At 42.0% G+C, this 24,256-nt stretch overlaps 1 protein-coding gene across 1 annotated transcript in view; it reads left to right on the top strand.

Annotated features, from left to right (window-relative positions):
• Positions 1 to 229: 229 nt before the first annotated feature.
• cacng2a (calcium channel, voltage-dependent, gamma subunit 2a) overlaps positions 230 to 24,256 on the top strand; it is a gene marked incomplete at both ends in the record, with an annotated part of 60,780 nt that continues 36,753 nt past the window's right edge. Inside the window, one exon of the mRNA XM_079176949.1 lies at positions 230 to 455. Coding sequence (XP_079033075.1) covers positions 230 to 455 — 226 coding nt within the window. The remainder of the gene's footprint in view (positions 456 to 24,256) is intronic.

Genomic DNA, 24,256 nt, shown 5'->3' with positions numbered 1-24,256 from the left:
GGAGACATCACTGCCTCTTCCTCTCTTTCCCCCCAAAAACCTCCATCCTCAGTTTTTCTCTTGTTTTGGTTCTCACCCAAACGCAACCATAAGGTTCCTACCGCATCCTCCTGGTCCTTCTTCCCTCTCCTTCCGCTCGAGTATATCCCGTTTTTTCGGTTTGGTTTGGTCCCGCAAATTTTCAAATATTTACTTCCTGTACATCAAGAGGAAAGGGGGTCCCCCTTTCATGGAATGCGGAAACATGGGTCTGTTCGACCGCGGAGTCCAGATGCTGCTGACCACGGTGGGAGCCTTCGCGGCCTTCAGCCTCATGACCATCGCGGTCGGCACGGACTACTGGCTGTACTCCCGCGGCGTCTGCAGGAGCAAGTCCATGAGCGAGAACGAGACCAGCAAGAAGAACGAGGAGGTGATGACCCACTCGGGCCTTTGGAGGACGTGCTGCTTAGAAGGTAAGAATATGACTCTCTGCATGCTCGCCAACACATAGCAAAAAACTCTCCCAACAAGGTTTCACTTGTGGGGTTTAAAGTTCACGGGCCACAGCATATGTTTTCTTGTTGCATGTTCCTCTCATGCCACTGTGTAAGGATGTGCCTCTGTTTTCCAACATGAAATGCACAGCAAGAATTCACTGAAATTGGTGGTTAATAAAGGCCAGAACTGATAGGAGAGGGGCAAATGGGACTGCATCTATACTCGTAAACTCCAATAAGTACACGGTTTCTGTCTTGGGACGTCACTCAAAGGTGTTGCAGGGGAAATCTGATTAAACGGCCAGAAACGAGGCAAAATACTAATTCTGCTACAAAAAAAATGGCTTATTTGCTCTAAAGTTTCTTTCAAAACTCTTTGGTTGACACATGCAACCTGTGACGAGTTTAAAAGTCTGCAAGGTCAAGAAAAACTTGGACGAAAACTTTCCACTTCAATCCATATTAATGTGATTCTTTTAGAGTGTTCATCTCTTGCAGAGAGGTTTTTTGAGACAAATCGGAGCGGTCACAGGATTGGTGAAAAATCCTAATTCTGTAACCTAAATTCATGTCTTTGCTGCAATTTTTCTTTAATCTGTGCCTTTTTCCTGTGAAAGACTGGATACTTTGACTCCTACAAGTCTCTAATGAAACATTTTTGAGTTGAAATGACATGCAACCTGTGACAAGGGTTGCGCTAATACATTCATTTCTAGGGCTCACAAGGAGAGAAAAAATGTGGTTTAGATTCACTCTAATACGAATCTTTAAGGGTAATCAGCTCCTGCAGGCAGGGTGAAGCAGGTTTCTGTTTTTGGACACCTTTTAAGGGGTCAAAGGGAAAAGACCAATCATAATTCTGTTTACACAATTTATGTTTTTGTTCCATATTGCATAGCATAACCTTTCATTCCTTTAATGAAACAAACTCACCAAGATAAATCACCTTTTAGGTTAAAACGACACACGGTGGGAGACACTGCTTCATTTTAAAGGGTCACAAGACAAAAAAAAAACGTGGATATGGATCTTTAAGACTAAAACTCTCGACCAAAATCCAGACTAATATAGTCCTGTTAGCGTGTTCATCTCCTACAGGCAAGGTGAAACGGGTTTATGGTTGCAGCCTGAAGCTGTTGCATAAAAGACTCCCACACCATTTTGGAACAGTTTCTCTAGTCAGACGTTGAAATAATGAAATAATAACATATTCAGGAGCTGTAGTTACGGAGGAAGATTCATCATATATCACCCTGATATATTAGCAAACCGACAGACTGGTCTAACTTTTAAATAAGGGACCAGTTAAAGAGGAAGTGACAGAAGGCCACCAGTTAGGACAGGGTGTTTAATTTCATAATGAAGCCCAAGAAGTAAAGTCACAGTAGAGATGCAGCCTGCTGACCTGCCTGACGGCTTCGCCGATAGCGGGGCTCGCCGCTGCTCTCGTCATGTCACCTTTGACCTTAGATGTCAATCTGCCTCACGTCCTTAGCACAGGTTTGCGGAGACGACCTCTCGAGCCCACCCTGTCGTACGGAGGCGGCGTGCTTCCCGTCATGGTGGTGTTGGGGTGCTGACTTGGAGCGCGGCGCTGTAACCTTGTGAGGGCGCAGGGCGTTACAAATCTGCTCATCTTCTTAGCTGTGAGATCCTGAAAAGCCTTCATGCTCCTCTGGCTTCTGTGATAAGCAGCCCGACTCTGTGTGCCTTCTGTTCAAAGCTTAACAACTGGTTTGAAGTCCAATTTTAAGCTCCTATATTCCATATTTTTACATTGGTAATGTATAAAATGGCCATGTGAAAACAGTGCGACACTGTGAAATAGCTCCCGTTGATTTTACAAAGCGTAGTGAGTTTCAGCTCATTGTTTTTCTGTTTGGTCCACAGCTTTACTGTTCTGGTACTCCCACCGCTCTCATAGTGTCGTTTTTGGCTAAAGCCGGCAGCGTTTAGAGAAAGAAACTCTTAAAAAACCCTCTGCACACTACCTGCTCAGCAGCAAACAACAGACAGACACAATTAGAGACTAGCTGGTGAACGTAGAGGATCATTTAGCAGCTCAAGAGACAGTTATTTCCATCAGGAGTTGGTGGAGACCAAAAACAGAGCTAAATGCGAATTACAGAGCATATCTATTGCACCCTCACGGCTCTCAACATGCAGCTAACGGTGCTAACAGTGCAAACAATGGCATCAGTGCTGACAGAGCTAACAGCGTTTAGCTGAGGGGGAACCAGAGGGTGGGTGCTACTCTTCCGACACAATACCAATACAAAATGTAAAAGTACTCCTGTAAAAGTCCTGCATTCAAAATACTTATTGAGTAAAAGTTCAGAAGTATTATCAGCAATTACACCTAAAATATAAAAAGTGAAAGTACTTGTGAGTCATTAGATTGTCATGCATCAATGGTAGAGCAGTATGCTGCTGTTGTAGCTGCTCGAGGTGAAACTTTACAGTTAGTTTAGTCTAGTGGCACAAAACCTTTCGAGGAAAAATGTCTCTTTGGTGAAACAACTCGTAGACATTTGAAACAAGACAAGACATAAACTTTTTGATGGTTAAAATTGAATTTTAAAAGCTTACTATATGTTTTTTTTATACAAAATCTTAAAATCAAAATAAATGTAGTGCAGCAAAAAGTACAATATCTCCCGAAATCTAGTGGAGTAGAAGTAGAAACTGGCATAAAATGGAAATACTACACATTAGTACTTACTTAAGTCTAGTAGTTGGTTGCTTTGCATGGAGCCATGCTACCATCTGTTTGTGTCAATGAGAGGCGAACTGTAAAGTAAAGGTAGGAGAAAAAGTGTTTAGTTTTAGTGAACTAAAATTAAAATATCAAAGTGGCACCGCAATAAAAAAAAAGTTGAATTAGTAATCACCTCGACTTCTGATGGTTTAACACCTCGGCTGTTCCTGAGAAGCGGCTCAGGTGTCAACAACACGGTTTCACCGGTACGGATCCAGATGTGTTTGTAAGTTTGTGAAGGTGTCACAAAGTGTTTCTTGCCTGGATATATAACGGAGGAAACGCTGAATGGATGTAGCGCTCTGGTGTATTAACTGTTCCTACAGTCCGATCACAGCTGGAGTGTAATTGTAACAATGGCTGGCCTTTACTTCTGCTGGGCCGTTATTTAATTGGCAAACCAAACGCCACAGAGTCAAGACGGGATCAGAACACCACACTCTTGGCTCGGGGCGTGTATGTTGCTTTTGTATCGACACAACGAGCCTCTCCCTTTGAATCCGAGATCAAAATGGCAGGAAATAAACCCAGATTTGTCATTTGTGATTCATGAACGATCCCCAGAAGAGGCCAGGGTGTGTGAAAAAAAAGGGGGGGCCAGTGCATTTACTTACTGGGGTCATATTCATTTAAATTCTAATTCAAATTATTTCCTGCACAGGAAATTGGGTCTTAAGAAGCGAGTACATTTAATTATAGGTAGTCTAAACCAAAAATCACTGGGGTTGAGAAATAGGAAAGTACAGAGCGGATGCAGCTGCAGAGAGGCAGAGATAAGCAGGCTGCATATCCAGCCTAGATAGTCAGGAGGAGTGAAGTTTAACATTTCAGATGTTAATTAGGCTTCAGTTCGCAGCTCAGCTCAATTGATTCAAAGTGCCAAGATGACTAGCATTCATCTTTCCCCCTGCTCCACTCAAACGAAGCCTCACTGGCGATCAGGCAGCGACTGCCGGTTGAGGCCCCGTCCTTATCGCAGCAGAGAACACAGACTGTGTGTTTGGCAGCGCCGGCCCACACATCCTGCTCACAGAGTGGACACAGGTGGGCGACGGTTTCTGTTTGTATAACCAGCTACTGGAGAGGAGAACCTGTGAACAAGCAAAATGGGAATACCCACACTGGGTGCTTCATCACCTCCACCTCTGCTTTGCTCACTCGCTCGTCAGAGAAACACAAATAATCTCTCTCCTGGAAAGGATTGTGTATCTGGTCCAAGGCTGTGGTTTGGTTTTCAATAAAATGGTTGTGTGTGTGTGTGTGTGTGATTGGGTGTGGGGTATCTGGACCAATTCAAGCATATTTTAATGGATCTGCATCAGCTTCTTCCCTGAACGTTTCTGTGTCGTCCACCTCAGCCTGCTAGAGCGAGCATTTCACTGCATGTCACTGAGGTTGACATTTGCTGAGCTACAATGCTAATAATCATTAGCAAAAAAGCTGCGTACAAAACATTTAAGATAGTGCTTCCCTCCTGTTAGAGAAGTGTTTGAGGTCAGGGCATTAAGAACAGCAGAGATTACCGACTGCTGTATCATTGTAACTATATATATATAAATTTGCTGCTTTTGTCAGTTTGATGTCTATTCAAATTGAATATATTTGTGTTTTGGACTGTTGGTCGGACAAAAAAAAGACATTTGAAGATGTAACCTTTGGCTCAGGGAAATAGTATAATAGTAAAAAAATAACAGTTAGTTGCAGCTTTAGATCTCTTGCTTTTGAACTTAATAGTACAGGTTTAGATGAGTTTGGGAGTTTGATCAAACACAGTGAACGGTTTGACTCCATGTTTTCAGCAGTTTGATTTTCTTAACTGCCAAAAGCCAACAGCTCTCTGGCTTTTTCAATCTTTGAAAGTCAAATCTGCACCTATTGGTCTTCTGCTGTTGACGTTAAAGTATTTTTGGAAGTGTGCATTTTACACTTGCAGTCTTGAAACAGTATTTAAAGTTCAGTGAACACGTGCGGGTGCAGAGAGAGAGAGATTGAGCCGGTGAGACACGAGCACAGTAAACATGTGTGTTTCTGATAAATTGGGCCTCTCCTCTGTCCTATCCGGGACGTCTGTAAGAGCAGCCGCTGAGCCCCCTGTGCTCTCAGCCAGGTGAAGCGCTCTGCGTTTGCTGCTAATTTGAGATATTCATCTTCATCCCAGCGCCGCCCTCAGGCTCCACGGTGGAGGGGAGAGACCGAGTCAGGGAGGAGGTGTGGGAGAGGGATGGTGGACCCTGTGATGAAGGAGGGCCACCATGGTGTCTGATGTCTTTTATTACCTGTTGTCTGTCTGTTAGGGTTCATCGTTTAATGTGCTTTTCCCCAAACTACGATATGTGCAATAAAATTTCCCGCATGTCCACAGTGCACGAGATATCAGCTTTGCAATAATTTAGGACTGCAAGTTCTGATTATTTTCATCTGCTGAATCCGTCAATCTGCAGTATCTGAACATTGTGAAGAATGGCCGTCACACAAGGCTCCACATAAGAGTTGCCAGTTTGCCGTTGGCAACCCTTTTGAGAAGTTGGCAACCCGTTTCCCCTTCCCCACGTCCCTCAGACGCAGCCTGGCCAATCAAAGCGTAGCATCGGCCAGCTCCGACCACGGTCCGACAACTTTACGACTGTGCTCTCAATTTTCAACTCTCATGTTCTCATTTCTTCATTTTCAAGCTGGTTTAGTGGATTTGGAGCTCGTCGTGTTTAAACGTTGTGTCATAGTGATACTCGTTACCCGAAAAATGTTTGGAGGACATTTACGTTTCTAAAACGGTACATTTATATGTAAAAACCTGTGGAGCATTAGCAGAGTATGTTAGCACACCATCAATTAGTGTTAGCACTATGCTAAGCTAGCTACTGAAGGTATACACGTGCTGCTTTTGCTTTTTAATCATTGTAACAGTGTATGAAGACATAACAAGGAAGGAACAGTGTTGTTCCTTAATTTCATTGTCTTCTGTCTCGATCAACAGGGGATGTGGTGGTTCACTTTTACACTGTGATCTGTAGTCTTTAGCTTCTGTCTTTATCTTTTGTGTTCATCCTGGATATATACATTTTAAATATGACCATTACAAACATTGTGATTGGTTGATGACTTTATTTGCGGTGCGAAGGCTCTGAAAAATCAACCGCACAAAAGAAAGTATTGCTTTTTCACCACGTAATGTTTGCATTCTGTCTGAAAGTAGCTAGTCATGACAAATAATAATTCGTAAAAAAATGTTGATGTGTGAATTAATCACATGAAAGAAAATTCCCTCGGTGTGCAAAGGCCTTTAGACTGTTGATTTAATTTGAGTTATAGCCATGGCAAATGTTTCTTTCCATTACTGAAGCGTTCTTCACCCAACAGAGATGATCTTTTAGCTAAAATGGCTACCACACTTGTGTACGGCCTCCCACCGCTGCTGTCGATTACCACAGATCACAGTTCACACATACTGCCTCGTGATTTTATGTATAACCTCGTGGGAGTATCAATGTAGTGTACGTTCATGCATTTGAAAAAACACACGTGGGAGTATGTTGTGTGTGTGCGCTTTTGTGTACTTGTACACATGGTGTTTGTGTATTCTTGTGTGTGCAGCAGGATGAGAGGCAGGCCTGAGATAAAAGCAGATAGCAGGGCAGCAGAGAAGAGCGGGATTAGTCTCATAGTCCAATCAGATAAGGATTACCCAGCTGGAGTATGCCCTCCCAGGCTAATGTCCCGGCCTTAAAGTGGCATTACATTGTATTATGACACACGATCCGCTGTACATGCAGCTGCATGGGCCGGATTACAGTTAGTCCCGAGTTGAGAGTGGATGGAAAGTGTATTCAGGGGCCTCGCAGCCACTTGTTGGAGTAGAAGATGAGCCTTCCTCCGGCTGGTATCACTACTCCTCCCCCCCTCAGCTGATCGCTACTTGTGTAAAGTGACTCTGTTGCACTGCACCGTCACTCTGCCCTGCAGCGGACGATGGATGGGATTCATTTTGCCCTCAGCTGAGACTGCAGATGGTCACTGCCGAACACAACTGTTTTATTGGTCTCCACCTTGCCCTCTCTATTGCCCACTAAGGCCAAATTACAGGCCAGACATTACTGGATTAGGCTGTTAGCCCGGGGACAGTCTGAGAACAGTGCAGGACTCTGGCCTTCTGTTGTATTACTGTTGAGCTCTCCATTTGTTCTAATTCTTCGGTTACAGCGACGTGCATCAACAGACTCTGGTACCCGGGTATCAGTGTGGAGTTCATTGATTGGGTTTAGAGTGCAGCCTCAGGTCTGTTTAGGTTTGACACCAGTGCTGTTGTGTTGTAGCACTTTAAACAAATACGGTTACATTCCTATATTAGCATCACACCTGAAATTAACATATGACCTGACAGCTTATAGATCAAATAGCGTAGGAATACAACGACTACAACAACTTTGTCAGTTTATTTGGAAGTTCACAAGCCCGTTACAAACCGCCGTTTGGGAATGTCATTCCTAAAGACTCAGGTGGGTCGCAAGAGATTTTATTTGGGTCGACAAATACATTTGCAGAATTTCTTCCACAATCTTTTGTCTAACATTTATATCTGCAGTGTGACAGGAGAGAGCCTGAATGTTTTTATTCTTCTTATAATTTTTGCCGTCTTATAACATTGAATCTAATATGAAAGGCTAGCGTACATTCTGTTTGTTTGACTGATGAGAGGAAAAAAAAGAACAGCCCGTTCATTTGGTCTAAATGCATTTGGTTTCATTTTTAAAGTATTTAACATTTGTAAATGTTTTCAATAACAAATGCATAAAACAAACAACATATATCTCTTCTAAATGGCTGGTTTATCTATTCAAGATGATATGAGGGGATGTGGAATCGCAGTAAGAATGGTCAGGTCTTATATTTAATAAGTGGGTTCCCAGAAAATGTATTATTATTATGGTTGTTACCGATCATGGTCCAAATCTTTAAAAACCTCATCACTTTAATTCCTCCAGATCTGTTTTTATTAAACAAGACCAAGTGTCTTATCATAAAAGAGGCATACAACTATTTATCCTGCCCCTGCTTTATTTCCTCTACTCAGGGCTGCCGACAAAAGGGGAACACCGGATCAATTTGTCCCAAAAGACCCTGGGTCAAAATAGGGCCCTAAAAGGCCTTCGAAGCTTTAAATAATCTGCTGGAATAGTTTGTAAAAAATGCATGATTGTGAAAACTTTATTTAGTATTTGTGAGTCCCATAAAAGTTGTTTTCCCTCCCTAACGTGACAAAGTGGTCGTAAACAATTAAAATGTCCCTCCCTGAGTCCCTATAATTAAAAAAATTGTTTGTTGGCCCCTCCCCTTCCGCCAGTAAACTTTCAAAATGGCAAGTCGTCAAAAGTTGGGCGCTTAGACGAGAAGAGATAAATGAAAAAGAGAAAATGATAGCAGAGGTGCAAGGGACTTTATGGCCAGTTATTTTATTAGCTAGTGTGTGGGAGAGGAGAGTGTCTATTCCACCATATCCATGTCACTGCAAGGCATCCGATCGCTTTCACAACGTTTCACTCAAATCCACAAATGTGAACCTCATTGACAATGTCTCTAGGATATATCCTCTGGGAACCATGAATGTTTGTACAAAACTTCACGGCAATCCATCACTAGTTGTCCTGTTTCTGTACATTTGGATTTGGATCATGTTGTGAATTTTGTGTTCTGGAATGAATTAATTATATAAGTCACTATATTTTAAACACATTACAAATTTCAAAAAAATATTGTGTTTGTATTACATAACCACTCCCTCACAAAGCCAGAAAAGTTAGATGTTGAACAAGGAATCACCCAAATGCAATTTGATAGCCCCGACTGAGCCACTGGATCTGATCCCTTCAAATAAAAAATAAAAACATTATCCTTAATTATATCAAACTTGAGAGGACAATGGAGGTTTAAAGTACACACTTGTATATTAATAGTCATGTCTTGGTGAAGCAGCATCGAGCATCCGGACAGAGTCTGTAAGATGAGGTGGACAGCAGACGGCTGTGATGGCATGGTAATTGGTTTAGTGTATGATTAATGGCTCATATGGCTTTGGTCGATGGTAGAGTGGCTGTAAACTTCGGTGGCACTGTCCCATAAATGCTGTCACCCGCTCATCGTGGAGATGACGCTCCCCAACCACCCTCCCCCTCTCTCTCACAGTCGAGAGATTAAGAGCCTCAGCTATAAATTAGAAAAAAAATAAAAATAAAAGCATTGAATGACAGGACATGCGTCAAGGAGGAGCAGCATTTCAGTTACTACATAATAATTATCCCCTCTGACCCCCAACACATAGTCATCATCACAGCCAACAGGACTGTGTGTGTGTGTGTGTGTGTGCCTCTAGCCTTGATTTACACATGTTATTTTTAGCTGCAGTTGGTCCTGTTGGGTGGGGTCTATCTTTATCCTACATGACCAGAGAACAAATCAATAGCAAACACACCCAGGGCTAGTCTTTGTGGAAGCATACTGTGTGGCATCACAACTCACCAGACCGTGATAGGACTGTTCGGCCCGTTGACTGCCTGCGTGCGCAAGCATTTCCAATGTCGTCCTGCTCCTGAAACGCAACAAATTTACTTCAAAATGCAGTTCAAGTGCGAGCAGAAGCTTGAAGGAATACTCAAAATATCTGATTTTAATATCAAACACTCTTGAAATCTTTGTCACAACCAGTGGAAACAAGCATAGTTGCAGATGAAAACATGAAACACAAGCTCTGAAATAAGCCATTCAGTATTTTAAGAAACACAGTTATTCACCACCGAGGGTTAGATGCACGGATCGATTCCACTCTCTTCTCTGTACGGATGTGAAGCTATACAGCCAGCAGCCACTTAGCTTAGCTTAGCATAAAGACTGGAAACAGGTGGAAATAGCTAGCCGCACCCTAAAAGCTCACTAATTAACACAATATATCTTGTGTTTTTTTTCAAAAACTGAAGTGTAAAAATGGAAGTCATGTGCCAGACTGCTTTTTTTTTGCCGGGGACTGTTAACTTCCTGGAGTCTCCACTGGTTGCCTGGCAACCTCACATGACTGGTAGACAGAGTTTGTTCCTCAGGACGGAGCCGTGCTGTTTGCCCTCCTCTTGCTCTTGCGGCTATTGCTACGACTATCAGAATAATGTACATGTTGTGGGTTTGAAAAGTACAACGTAATAGGAGACTGAAATGTCATTATTGGCTAAAATCTTAACGATTCGGCTTTGCTATACATATATATATATACAGAGCTGAAATAATTAGTCGATCAATAGAATATTAAGTTATAATTATTTTGTTGATTGACTCATTTGTCAAGCAAAAATGCCAAATATTCTCTGATTTCAGCCTCTCATTATTATCATCAGTTTTAATTTCTGCAGTGCTCAGTCGAGAGCAACAGCAATGTATCCAGTGTTGTATTTACTCTCTGCTGCCGTTCATCAAACAAATGTTTTTCCCCTTGAAAATGTAAAGTTTCCATGTTAAAGTGGCTTGAATAACCACTCGATTTTCAGTGAGATTGCACTCTGATTACATAGAATTGATCCTCTTAAAATGAAAGTGTAATTACCAGCAGACCAATCTCTGATTCCATCGCAGCAGAGCTCCTCTCCGTTCCACTTCACCGACCGTATCCTTAAGCTGTGGAAACATCCCAGAGAGACCCTGTAGTAAATGATAATTAACTGCACATACAATCCATTCATTTTAAGGAGGTAAGATTCACCTCCTACTTTTTTTTTTTCTGCCATTGCACGGAGAAAGTACGACAATCTGCCTTTTGATTAATTGGTGGTGTCCGCGGCGCAGTTCATTTGCAATCTATTACAGCGTATTTGCTTTGTGTCAGAACGCAGCCCAAACACACTGCATCATCTCAGAGCTGGAGGAAGGAACAGGAGCAGAGTCGGTTTGGTGGCTACACCGCCTGCTGATGGTGATGATGATGATGATGCTAATGCTAATAACGATAATAATAACAGTAATGATGAAGTAATGAGCGATGGATATATCAAGTCTGGATTAGTACTTTACATCTCTCAGAGATCGTCTGCGTCTCTTTTTTTCCTTTTTTTTAAGGATCAGTTTACTCAAATCACAAAAACACACTCTGACTTCTGCTGCAGATTTGATTGGAAATATTTCTTAAGTCAAAGCAACCATTCTAATAAAAAACAGGTCAGAGTAAAGAACATTGTTGCGGTAAAGACAGAGATTCTAGAGATCAAAGGATGAATCAGTTAATTGAGATAATATCTTGTACATTAACCAGTAGAGAAAATAATTGTTAATTGCAGCCCAAGTCAAAACCTCAAATGGTTTAAATGACTAAATAAGAGTAGAAGTGTGACAAGTTTGATTTGAACGTATTTGAACGTATGCTTGAACATTCGTTGAACGTTCAAGCATACATCAGACTGCTGTGAACTAGCAAACGGCTGAAGAGAGGCGACAGAGATGTTCCCACCTCTATGAAGCCCTCTTAGCACCCAGTGGGAGAGCTGCTGACAGCAGAGTCTCAGGCCTAGACCGAGGAAGAGGAGGGCTGAAGGTTCCTGTAGCTGAGCCAGGGGGGTCACCGTCAGGGCCTGGGGGAGGGGGAAGGACGGAGGACGAAGGAGGACGGCTGGACGTCACGCCAGAAGGACACAGTCTGAGCATGACAGATGGAGAAGAGAGCGCTGCAGGTTCAAAGATAGAGGGCAAGGAGGAAAGAAACAGATATCATGAAGTACTTCTACAGTGATGTTAAACAGCCGGTCTGAGAGGATGAAGGTGATCCGGTCCAGATGGCTCAGCATGGCACAGGTGTGTGTCTGTATATGAAGTGTATACTCAAGGCTTTATGGTGTAGTTAGATATCATTGGGCCTCCAAAATGATTGATTTGTTTTCTGTGCATCACAGAAAACCAGACAGCGTTTTAGACAGACAGCTGATCTGACTGGATTGATTATATATTTTTATTACAGTTCGGAGCTGAGACAGTAACAGATTGTGTTTTCTTCTCCTCACCTCCATATTTAGCTTATTATCAACCAAAGAATCATAATTCTATAACTATGTATTATTTTCATTATAAATTAATCTGTTGAAACATTTTTTAATCCACTTTCCAGACTGATTTTGCTGAAAATAATGAAGGTTTGGCACGTCCTTTGACGTCCATGTTGGGAGCGAAACCTTCTCCTGGAGGCACCAAACCGGCCTTCGTGGCTTCCTGTCCGTCTGTGAGGACGTCACAGCTGCCTGTCAGTGTGACGCTGCTCAGATGGTCATGTTTACTGCACTCCAGAGTGAGTATTTACTGCAGTCGACAGGGCTGGCAGACCCCACTGTCACAGCAAATGGCGCTGTTGGGAAAACAAACAGTTGTAATGAGACTGTATCCGTCAATTGAGGCCGCTTCAATCCAAAACACAAAGAGTGAGCAAGGAGACAAAGGTTGTTGCGTTCATTGACGAGGTTCATAGGAGCAGATGGACGTTTCGGTTTATTTTGGTGAACGATTTTCAAACGACTGAAGTGCACGACCACAAACATTTTTTTTTAGCAAATGTTGAATGTGACCTAACTTTAATTGATTTAGACGCCGTTTGTTCCATCACTCACATGTCCAGCTGGAGCAGCTTGATGGAGTGAGCTGGGTGCTTCACCTGAAGGATGATGATTTAATAGGCTTCCTACAGGAAATGATGTAAACCTGGTGTCTGGGAACGGCTGACACTCGATTATTCACGTCTGCGGAGGTGCGTACTGTGACTCTTAGACAAAGCATCCGCCGAACTGCTGACGATGCTGCTGATTTTATTTTTTTTATTTTTTTTGCCGGGGTGAAAAGACAACGCTGCCTTAATCTGCAGATCAGAGCGAATCAGGGAATTCGTCAAAATGAAGTCGCCACTGTTATTATCGCTGCATCCGGATGTAGGCGAGGTGTTGCTAAGTCCACTGAGGAGGAGGAGGATGATGTAATTTCCAGGCGAGCATGCTGCCTCTCTCCTCCCCCTCTCTTCTGTGCTGTGTGTGTGTGTGTGTGCTGAGTGTGTGTGTGTGTGTGTGTGTGTGGTGAGCGCTCATCTTCATCGTCTCTGTGTTCCTGAGAGCAGTAAGGAACAGGATGAATTTTTAATGAGGAGCAGCGTAGCTCCCCTTTGCTCCCTCAGATCGCTTTCCAGGACAGGGAGTCTGTCATGATCATAGCAGCATGCACACAGGCAGCTCTGGGTGAGAACACACACACACACACACACACACACACACACACACACGCGCGCGCTGCAGATGTCATGCAGATGTGAACTGCACATGTATGTGTTTTTCTTTCCTCTCAGCAGCGTGACACAGTCACACTGTGTGTCTGTAATCAGTATTGTGTGTGTGTGTGTGTCTTTAGTGTGTCATGCCATGACAGCGATGACGCTGCGCCAGTTTTTAGGACGACTGCATGAACAAGTTGTGAGAATGAATCTTTTATTTACCCACAGTGCTCTTCACATCGCTCGCTTCGGGGCATCTCGGCCACAAAGTCACAACACAAACTACTGTTGAAGGCTGCGTGTCCGGGAGATAAACTGAATATAAATCCCTCAATCCACACGTCTGCATTGACTATTGAACAAAATCGAATCATCTTTGCTCTTCATGGCGCCGTGCCAGTTTGAGTTTAGACAATAAAATGTTGAGAATGAGCAGAAAAAGTCTTCGCTCGTTTCGCATTCTTTAATCAGTCTGTGGAATGAACATATTCTCATTAACAACTCGTCAAATGCCGCCGCTTGGTCAGTGGCCCTTTGCATCGGAGGTCGACGCTCTAGTTACCCTTTAGCGTCAGTTTTTAACGTGTCAAAAAGACACTCGGGTTTAGGCAACACGACCATTTGGTTATGGTTTAGGAAACGATTGAAGTTGACGTTGACTTAACGTGACAAGCGAATGATGTAAAAACTAATAAAAACGTGACACAACAAGGTTTATTTTTGTTTCACACGGGACAGGAACATCGGTCTCCTGGATGAAAGTCCTGTGTTGCAACGAGACATGCTCTCACCGTCCACTAAGGCCGTGGGAGGGTGTGAGTGTGAGCCAGGTGACAAACTCCAGTTCTGCCGAGTGAAGCAGATGCGAAGTGTCTTAAAACTTGCGTATTCTCTACTGACCAGCAGGGGGCAACTCCGGTTGCCAAAAGAGGTCCGATTGTATCGAAGTCCATGAGAAAGTGACTCTACTTCTCTCTTGATTTATTACCTCAGTAAACATTGTAAACATGAGTTTATGGTCTCAATCTCTAGTTTCAAGTCTTCTTCAATACAGCATGATGTTCATTTAGTAAATGATGGTCCATTTAGAGTCAAACAGACCATAAAGCAGAGTATGCTTTAGGGCGGGGCTACTGTGATTGACAGGTCGCTGCCGCAACCAGAGCCTTATACGGTGTCTCTACTTCACTCCTCCGCATTCCAAATATGGTAACTTCCGTTCATCGGATGCAAAAAGTCAAGATGGCGACGGCACTATTCCAAGATGGTGACGTGAAATTGCCGAACTCAAGGCTTCATAACGGCAGCACACAAACCACTGGGTGATGTCGCGATGACTACGTCTTGTGAGCACATCAATTGTGAGCTTTGGATACGCGTACTGTATGAGTTGGAACTTAACATTTCTAAAATGTTACATAAGGCAAGACAAAAGTTCTGCACTCCAGCTTTAAGGAGACGAATAGGAATTGCGAGAATGCCCCAAATTGGACTATTTAATGATCGTCAGGCCTTTTTCTTGCCTTATTGAGGTCATAGCGAGAGCAGTACATGTGTAAATGATAACAATAATAATAGCTGTGTGCCATATAAGTGTCCATGTTGAAGCAGTTTCTCACCAGTGTGAGATATGCGGTATAATACGGAAAATCTCGCAAACACATTTCCCACATGACAACTACGCACACCGGTTCCAGGGCAAATGATTTGTGTTGCAGCGTTATGTTTCGTCCAGTTTAGAATAGAGTCAGTGTCCACAAAAAAAAAACAGACAGAGAATGTCTAAGGAGAAAACATTACTACACATAAACTAATCGGACCCCAAATTTGATGCCAACACTACCGACAGCTGTTGTTGCTCGCCCCGTAACACACAACCCCAGCTACATCACCATCTTCATTGTATCCCAGCTGCTGGATGATCTCAAGCCATATATTGTCCTTTGTGGTTCTTGTGGTCGTCTTCACAGTGTTGACGTACATTATCGGGTGTTGAAAGGGAACTCATTATTTCAAAGGCCCATTGTTCTAAAACAGCAGTAGTCTGAAAAATGTCCCACTGGACCGAAATCTGCCCACCGCTAGAACAAAGCATTTCAGTGGCCAACACACATTTCGGCGGGTGGAGATCGATCAAGGTCTGTCTGAATATTTTTTTTCCCGTGCTTGAATGTTCTGCATGCAGTAAGTATAGATTACAATGCATTATTGTCAGACAATAATCGGTGCTTTTTGCGAAATGGCTTTTAGCCATGCCGTTATCCTGGAGGTGGCTCACCTAAATGGAATGCGACCATTATTAATGCCATCAATTACACCTGTGCTCTTCCTGCTTTCACATGAATACGTGCAGGTAAAAATGCAAAAACTCACCCACACGCAATCCCCCCCTTTTTTTTACTTGCCACAATATCTTTTTTACTTCCATATTTCATAGCACACTATTCCAAATCTAAAGACAACATCCCTCATAACTATGGAAGAAGATGGACTGTGTGTGTGTGTGTTTTCATCGGTTTTCATCACACAGTGCAGGTTTGATAAAACACTGTGACTGTAAGAATCCCTATTTTATGGATCCTTTGAATAGATTTTTCAGCCCAAATAGTACATAATAAAAGAACAATTGGTGTTTATCTTGAACTTGAGATTGTAGGCTATGGATGAATTAGTGGTTCTGAGAAACGAAGCTGAAGAACTAACAGCGATCTTGTTTATTGACATTCTTCATTTAGAAGATTTTCTTCGTTTACGCCCCTTTGATTCTCCCGTCATACTGCATAAGTATTAATTTCATCAACTGTCGCCGCTGCTGTGTAAATGCCCTTGAAAAGGTCACTTGGCAAAATGGACATTTGCGGATCACTGTACATATTTAATTTCTCTCATTAACTGTATGGAGTCAGACGATCTCTCTGCGAGTGCGATTCAGGAACAGAGAAATGTAGGTCACACTCTTCTCCAAACGTCACCCTGTCAGAAATGAGCTTGTAGTACGCAGAGAGACGTGCTCGTCACTGCTAACCACATACAGGCTTAATTAAAATGATTACCCAATAGAAGTGCCGATCCCGCAACTTCTCATCTCATCTCCCCTTGCTTTTTATTTTTTTGTATTTTTTTTGGAGGCCATGATATTAAATTTCCTCAGCAGCTATGTGGGGATTTAACCGAAGAGAAAGACACAGGGAAGGATGGGAAGAGGAATGAAAAGAGGCAGTGAAGAATTGGCTGGAAAGAAAACTGTGTTCAAGACGACGCTCGTCTAATATGAGAGGTGGAGGGGGGGGTTAATGTAGGACACACACACACACACACACACACACACACACACACACACACACACACACACACCCACACACACACAGACTCAAACATACCCAGCAGCATTTACATAGATGTAATGAAACAGAGAATCGGATGAATAATTGCCTCCATCCATCTAGCCATCTTGCCTGCCCTCCCTTTGCTTTGCCTTCCTCTTAAACTCCCCCCTTCCCCCCCCTTCTCCCCCCTCCTTCCAGCATGCCGCGCTGCTTGCCGCTGCAGCAGGGCAAGAGATGACATGTGGACACTCAGTGAATTGCCAATCGCCACCGAGAGAGAGAGAGAGAGAGAGAGAGAGAGAGAGAGAGAGAGAGAGAGAGAGACAGGGTGAGAGAGAGAGGGAGCGAGAGGGAGAGAGAGAGAGAGAGAGAGAGAGAGGGAGAGAGAGAGAGAGAGAGGGAGAGAGAGAGAGGGGGAGAGAGAGAGGGAGAGGGAGAGACACTGAGGGGAGGTGGTTTGACGCATCCAGACTGCAACCATTGGCTTTTTTTTTCCTACATTAAAGATTAGAAAAAAAAGAACTGCAGAGAAGCACTACACTGAATACTGGATGTATCCCCCCCCCCCCCCCCACCACCACCACCACCACCACACTCCCCTCTCCAAGTCTCTCCCTCCTCACCCCTTTGCTTCTCTGACCCTCTCTCACGCTACCTCACCCTCTCCCTCCCTCTCACACATACTTTCAGCTCAGGAAGAGAAATCAATAGCCACAAATTAATCATTCTGCCTTGGGCAGTCCAAAGGAGGAGGAGGAGGAGGGGGGGGGGGGGGGGGGGGGCACCAGAGAGCGGGGCGTTTAGAGAGCAACACAAAAGGTATTAAGAGCGATTTCTCCAGACGTTAAGAATTTAGGGATTTTGGAAGCACACGCACACACAAACCCGGACTGTAATGCTCGTTTCAGTGCAGTCGAGACCTGTAGTTGTTCTGTGAACGCTTCACGCCTCTAGGTACCGAATATTAGACGTCAACCTGTTAAATGAATGATCATTCTGTCTGTCTTCCTTTATTGTAAAGCACTTTTTTCTGCAGTTGTTGTATGAAAGGTGCTTTACAAATAAAGTTTATTTTATATTAGATTTATCATTATTACTATTATCATTATTATTGTCATAAATTACATAAATAGCCTGTCATAAATTATATTATTATTATTTTTGTTTTTATTATAATTATTATTAATATTATGAGTATGATTATTATTAGAAGAGAGTCTTGAAACACTGAAAAGGTTATGAAGCTGAAGCAAGTTGGAGGGGCATCATAAAGGGACAAAAGCAGATTTTCCACCATGAAAGCTCACTTATGGAAACATAATACAGCGTTTCTGATTTGATGGCATGTGTGCAGGTCTGAAAATGGGAGTTGTAATGCTCATAATCTGTTATTTCTTCATGAGCTCATTGTGACACCAGAGAACGTTAAATAGTAAAAAGTACGGCATGATTTGCTGCTGGTCATCGGTATTTCAACGGGTTCGTATAATGCCAAACTGCTGGGGCTGCCCTCCCTTAGTCCATTAATCCTCCACAATTTCTGTAGACCATAAGTCATTTCTTGCTCGACATATTTCCAAGACACTTATGAGCACATCTCTGTTAAACACAAGATTCAAAGGAGTGTTTTTGTGTGACAAATCTTTACAGATCTATCGATAAAATCACCTAATTGTTTAGTCGACAACATCGTATGAGTGTTGACTAGTCAAAGACAGCCCTACAAATCATCAAAACTATCCAATCAATGAGTCTCGTGTCAGTCTGTATGAATTCATTTTGACTTTTCTTGGTTTGTTTGGGCCAAACATTTAAGTCTCTTTCTCATGAGCACTGGGCAGCAAGCTTACAGCAAAAACACTTATTTTTCAACAAGAAAACACATCCTGCTGTACTTTAGATGTAACGAGGACATGGTAAAGTACTTGTCTCCAGGAATCATATGTGAGGAAATCTCAGCCAGGTTGTGGCTGCCAATCCGTGGTGGAAGAAGTACTTTTACTTGAGTAAAAGTAGCAATACCACAGTGTACAAATACACACAGGTTATTAGATAAAAGTTCACTTACTAGCTTCTTCCAGAGCTTTAAACCACATCTTAAGATCTTCAATGAGTGGATGGACCTGGTTCAAGTGTAATTTCTTTAGGAGACTTCTGCTCACATGATAATAAATGGTGGAAGATAACAACCCCGTCTCCGTTTTCTGGCGTCATCACCCTAAAAAAAACAATTACAAATCTACATTCAAAATCCTCAATTTTAAAAAAGGGCTATCCGTGGAATAAACAACAATATTTAGTTAGCAAGTATGAAGTGATAAGTGCAGCAAATGGAAATATGCAATTAAAGTACAACCTGAAAATAAAGAAAACTCAGAATTGTACTAGCCAAGAAAAGAGTGGTCCAGGAATGACTCAGCATTATTACACTTCCAGTTCCCTCGTCTCAAAGTCAGTGTGTTTTTGTGTTTCTGAATGCGTTTGTGGTTAGATGGCTGAAATAAGGTCTGTGGTGATTTTAATGTTTTGTTCTACGTGTCGTAGACAAGTGGTGGTGACGGAAAGTGACCGTGGTGTAGTTTGTTTATATCATAGCAAGATTATCTTGCTGTTTGTTTGCCACAGAGATCATTTTCTTCTATCATATTGGCTTTTTGTCGGGGGAATCGGTGCGGTGCTAACTACAAAAATACGTCTTCCAGGTGAGCAATCCCGTATTCATCGGCCATGTAGCAGTCCTGCTACCTAGCTCGAATCATTATGCTTTCATTTATTTTTTTGTGTTTAGCACAAAGCACTAAGGACATGCGGATGATTTTGATGTCTCAGAGCAAATTGACAAATGGAAAAATGTGCCAAAAACATATTCACAAGATACATGTTGCTGTGATTGTGTACTGTAACTCAGGCATGTTGCTGTGAAATGGATGGGGCCAGTTTTGATCCAGTGTTGTGCTTCAGACAACACAGAGGAGATTAGAGATGATTTTGGGAGTGAGGTCTTTTTCATGATGCTCGGCAGTCACTATTCATTCATGTTCTCTTTTTTTTTTTTGTTATGACATAGCATTTGGTATATTTTTTTAAATGATGGTTGACACTTCTCAAACTAAAAGTGGATAACTTTGTATTTTACTGTCCAGATATATTACACTGCCTCACGCAATTCAATTTGTAATCCTGGGCATGAAGCAGCTGTCTCACAGTGCTGGAGTTTGCCTCTCCTGCTGATGTGTGATGCCGCGCTGACTTACAGTATTGCACCTCAGAGAACATACTGTAATTGGCAGAGACGGGAAAGGTGACTTTGACGGTCTGAGCGTTTCATTTTTCGGAATTCCTGAACCGTTATCTCTGCTTTTGAAATGGAGCTCGGCTTTAGAGCTCAAATACCCTTCGGGTGAAATCAGCGTCGACGGAGCAGCTCCAGGCTGCACGTTGATGACATCAGACCCTTTGGCTCGGAGAGAGAGAGAGGTTCACCACCACAAATATTGATCAGCCTGTCCGAAGCACTAGGACTCATGGGAATTTGTAAACTGAGTAATGTTTCCACTTGAGAGACATCCAATAGTACCCAAGATTTGTAATGTGGACATGAGATATTGTGTTTACAGTAAACCAGCATTAGTCACTCTCACAGGCGAACTCATATTCATCACTGTGTTTACCTCACTTCACCTTTATTGGAAACTGCTGTTCCGAGTGCGGCTTCCGTGCCTCTCGGTGCGTTTGTCTTTGTGCTAAGACGTTGTTATCTCTCCTCTATAACCTTATCTACTAAACTGCCCAAGTGTTGCTGAGGTCTGCAGTTTTCAGGAACAAGAGGACGCTGATGGAATAATTTAAATTGAGGGAAACCTCTGTTCAAATTATTATTTGACAAAAGCGTATACGAGGTGCCGAGGAGATTAATGTCTCATATACAAGATTGGCGTCAGACTGGTTGCTTCGTCTAAATTCTTATCGTTTGTCGACTATTATGTTGCAGTAGCCATGAAGGACCACGGAAAAATGATGGCGTTGCTCAACTGAACATTTTTTTTAAATATATTTTCTATTTGTATAATAAGAAACATGCATTTTTTTTGCATTTCAAGAAGTTAATTTTAGTTTTTTTTCAGCATTTAAGACATTATACATTTTTTATTTGCATTTTAAAAAATTATAAAGCTACAGATAGTACAGAAAATACAAATACACAAATAAGATGAAATAATAATGTACGGAACAGAGGAAAAGAAAAAAATACTGATTACATAAATATAAATGTTTAAAAATAGCAATCTGAATTTGAATTAGTTTTTTTCCACACATTGATAGCGAGCAGAGGAGTTAAAACAGTTAGTTAAAAGTGATGGAGTTAGCAATAGTTAGCAATGGACAGTTCAGTTGTATAAAAACAACATCCATTTTTAGTGTTGAATAACATGCAGTTTAAACTTGATTCAAATGACCAAATTAGGAACATGCCGGTTGAGTTGTGGGGCTGAGATCGTACATTTCCTTGATATTCTTGAGGTTCTTTAAGTTGCAGTTTGGTTCGTCTTGTTTGGCCATTTCATTGAGGACAGGAGAGGATGGGTCACTTGGCAGTGGTTTCAAATGCTTAAAAAGGGCCTCACAAGATTTAAGTGTACAAAATGTGGGCTGAAAATTTCCACAACTACCAATCTAGCATTAAAAAAGGGAGTTTGTTCCCCATCCGGCTGCTCTCTCTCCACTCAAAACAACAAGTACTTTGTTTGCCCGAGAGAAAAGCCTCTCTTCCTCTCTCACACATACTGTAGTACATACAGGCGCAGTGATGGTGGGAGTGATAACAGTGTTTTTACCAGACGCTTTTCAGAGGAGAGAAAAAAAACAGAAAAGGAGACGAGAGCATCGTACAAAAGGAGAGGAGAGCGAGAGTGTTAAGATTAATATCATATGCTGGGAGGAGGAGAGGGATGTGAGGGACCAGGCGAAAGCAAAGAGAGCACAGAGAAACCTTACAGGCTTCCTTATGAGCTCCATGTAATGAAACCGGACTTAGGAGAGAAGTCACTTAGTAATTTCATGTTGTGAAAGATGAGGAGACCACATGAACAAAAACCTTTGGAAGAGCACTGAATTATTAAAAGCTTATCACTAGATTTTTAGCTATAACCACAAGCTGACCTTCATCTTCAGGATCCTAGAACCGCAGTGCAAATAATACTGCAAGCATTCCGTAAACTCCTAAATTTACTCAAGTAAAAGTACAGATAATATGAAACTAGACGACCCAAGCAATCCATTAGTAGCTACCAACTACTGACCAGCAGGGGGCGACTCCTCTGGTTGTATAGAAGTCTATGAGAAAATGACTCTACTTCTCTCTTGATTTATTACCTCAGATTGTAAACATGAGTTTATGGTCTCAATCTCTAGTTTCAAGTCTTCTTCAATACAGCATGATGTTCATAAAGCAGAGTATGCTTCAGGGCGGGGCTACACAGTGATTGACAGGTCGCATTCAGAGCCGAATATGACGTCTCTACGTCACTCCTCCTCATTCCAAACATGGTAACTTCTGTCAGGCTTCCAAACGGCAGTCCACAAACCAATAGGTGATGTCACGATAACTACATCCACCTCTTATATACAGTCTATGGTACCAACCATGTCATGCTAGCTTGTTGGGAAGGGAGCTAAAAACGCTACAATTTCGAATTTTGACATCACTGTATAAGATTGTTGTGACGTCTAAGATAATCACAGCCTCATGACACTTTAGAACCACAAACTAGAGGCCGAGGGCTTTCCTTGGTGTATTGACAATAAGGGGGTTTCTGAGAAGTTTCCGGAACAGAAGTGCAGAAGTGCTCGCCATCCAATCCCTAAAGATTGCAACTCTAGCATTGCATCTAAATGTCAAAGGTTTTTGATACCAAATCACAGTCTGAATTTTGTTTATGGTGTTCCTCAAGGTCTTGGTGTCTTAATATGGTAATTTGGAGGGATTTTGGATAATTTTCTATAAATTCTCGAGTGGTAAATAATCGTTAAATATAGCATCAATACTGTGTAACAAATGGTATCAAAAATCACTGCAACAACTTATGAGACATAATAGAGCATGGGAATGGCCATATACTTCCATCATAATGTTCTCAGTCCTTTTACACTTTAAACATTTATTTTAACACATTTTATTTCTGATTCTTGAACAACTTGACACAAATTACTGAGCTGCATCTCAAACTAATCTTCAGGTTCCCAGCTTTCAGTTGATGTGCAACACTTATGTGGCATTAGCTGCTATTTCACCCTAAAAAAGACAGAAAGGGGTCTGTGGGTCCCTCAGAGTAAAAGTATCAAAAAGTAATAATTATGCAGAGTGTTGTATTACAATATAATGTGCATTATTCTGAAATGTAGCATTCAGCATGATGAGTATTTTCTGATATTTTGATGATATTTCTGTACTTTTATGACAGTAAAATTGTGAATGCAGGACTTAAACTTGTAACAGTATTTCTACACTGTGGTATACTTTGACTTTAAAACATTCACATAAAAGAAAAAAGAGAAAACTTGTGTGTTCTTTCAACTTTCTGCTGTTTTGATTTGTGAGTCTGTTAGTTGTGGTTTTATGCTGCAGGAGTAAAAGAGATTTAAAATCTCAATGGGATCATCCTGGATAAATGAAGGTTGAATCAAATAAATAAAATAAAATGATGAAACTGTTTCTCACAGTGCAAGAGGAACGAGAATGAGGTCAGTCAGTCAAGATAAGTTTGATCACCTGGAGTTCTCGTACTGAGCTTTGACGCTGCAGTAAACGATGGTATTTGAGTGAATAAGGAAACACTGCCTCTGAAATCCTTCCTACTGTGTCTGAACTTGTTGTGACTAACAGAGTTGTATTCCTCCTCCACCCTTTGAGCCCATAAAAGGGCCGAGAGCTCATTCTTGAACTTTAAAAAATCTTGCATAAGACCGTTGATCACACCGTTGGGATTTATCTCTCGAGGAGCTGGCAGCGGGCGACTGGACCTCTTTCTCTTTCCTCTCTCGAGGATGTGTAACTGAGCTTTTCTCCGGATGACGGTGACTTATCGTTCCATGTGTTATTACCGAGAAATGGATCAAAAAAACATCCTGTTTTCGCTGCAAAGAAAGACTGACATATGAACATAAGAGTGAATCATAATCGCTGTAAATGTAGCCAACTGTAAAAAGTATCTCACTCCCCCTCTCAGAGAATATGATTATGACTCTAATATTCAGGACGGATTGATGCACTTTCAGCTCTTGTCATCTGCTCTAAACACACGAGAGGAGCTTCCTGAGCTTATTTTTGCTGCCGGATGAACATTTTTATTCTTTGAAAAGCAACTGGAGAACGGCAACTCTGATGGCGTCTATATGCACAATATCAACAGTAAGGATATATCAGGTG

This window comes from Pholis gunnellus (assembly GCF_910591455.1).
Source record: "Pholis gunnellus genome assembly, chromosome: 17".
Taxonomy (NCBI): domain Eukaryota; kingdom Metazoa; phylum Chordata; class Actinopteri; order Perciformes; family Pholidae; genus Pholis; species Pholis gunnellus.
This window is presented reverse-complemented; position numbering and strand designations above follow the sequence as displayed.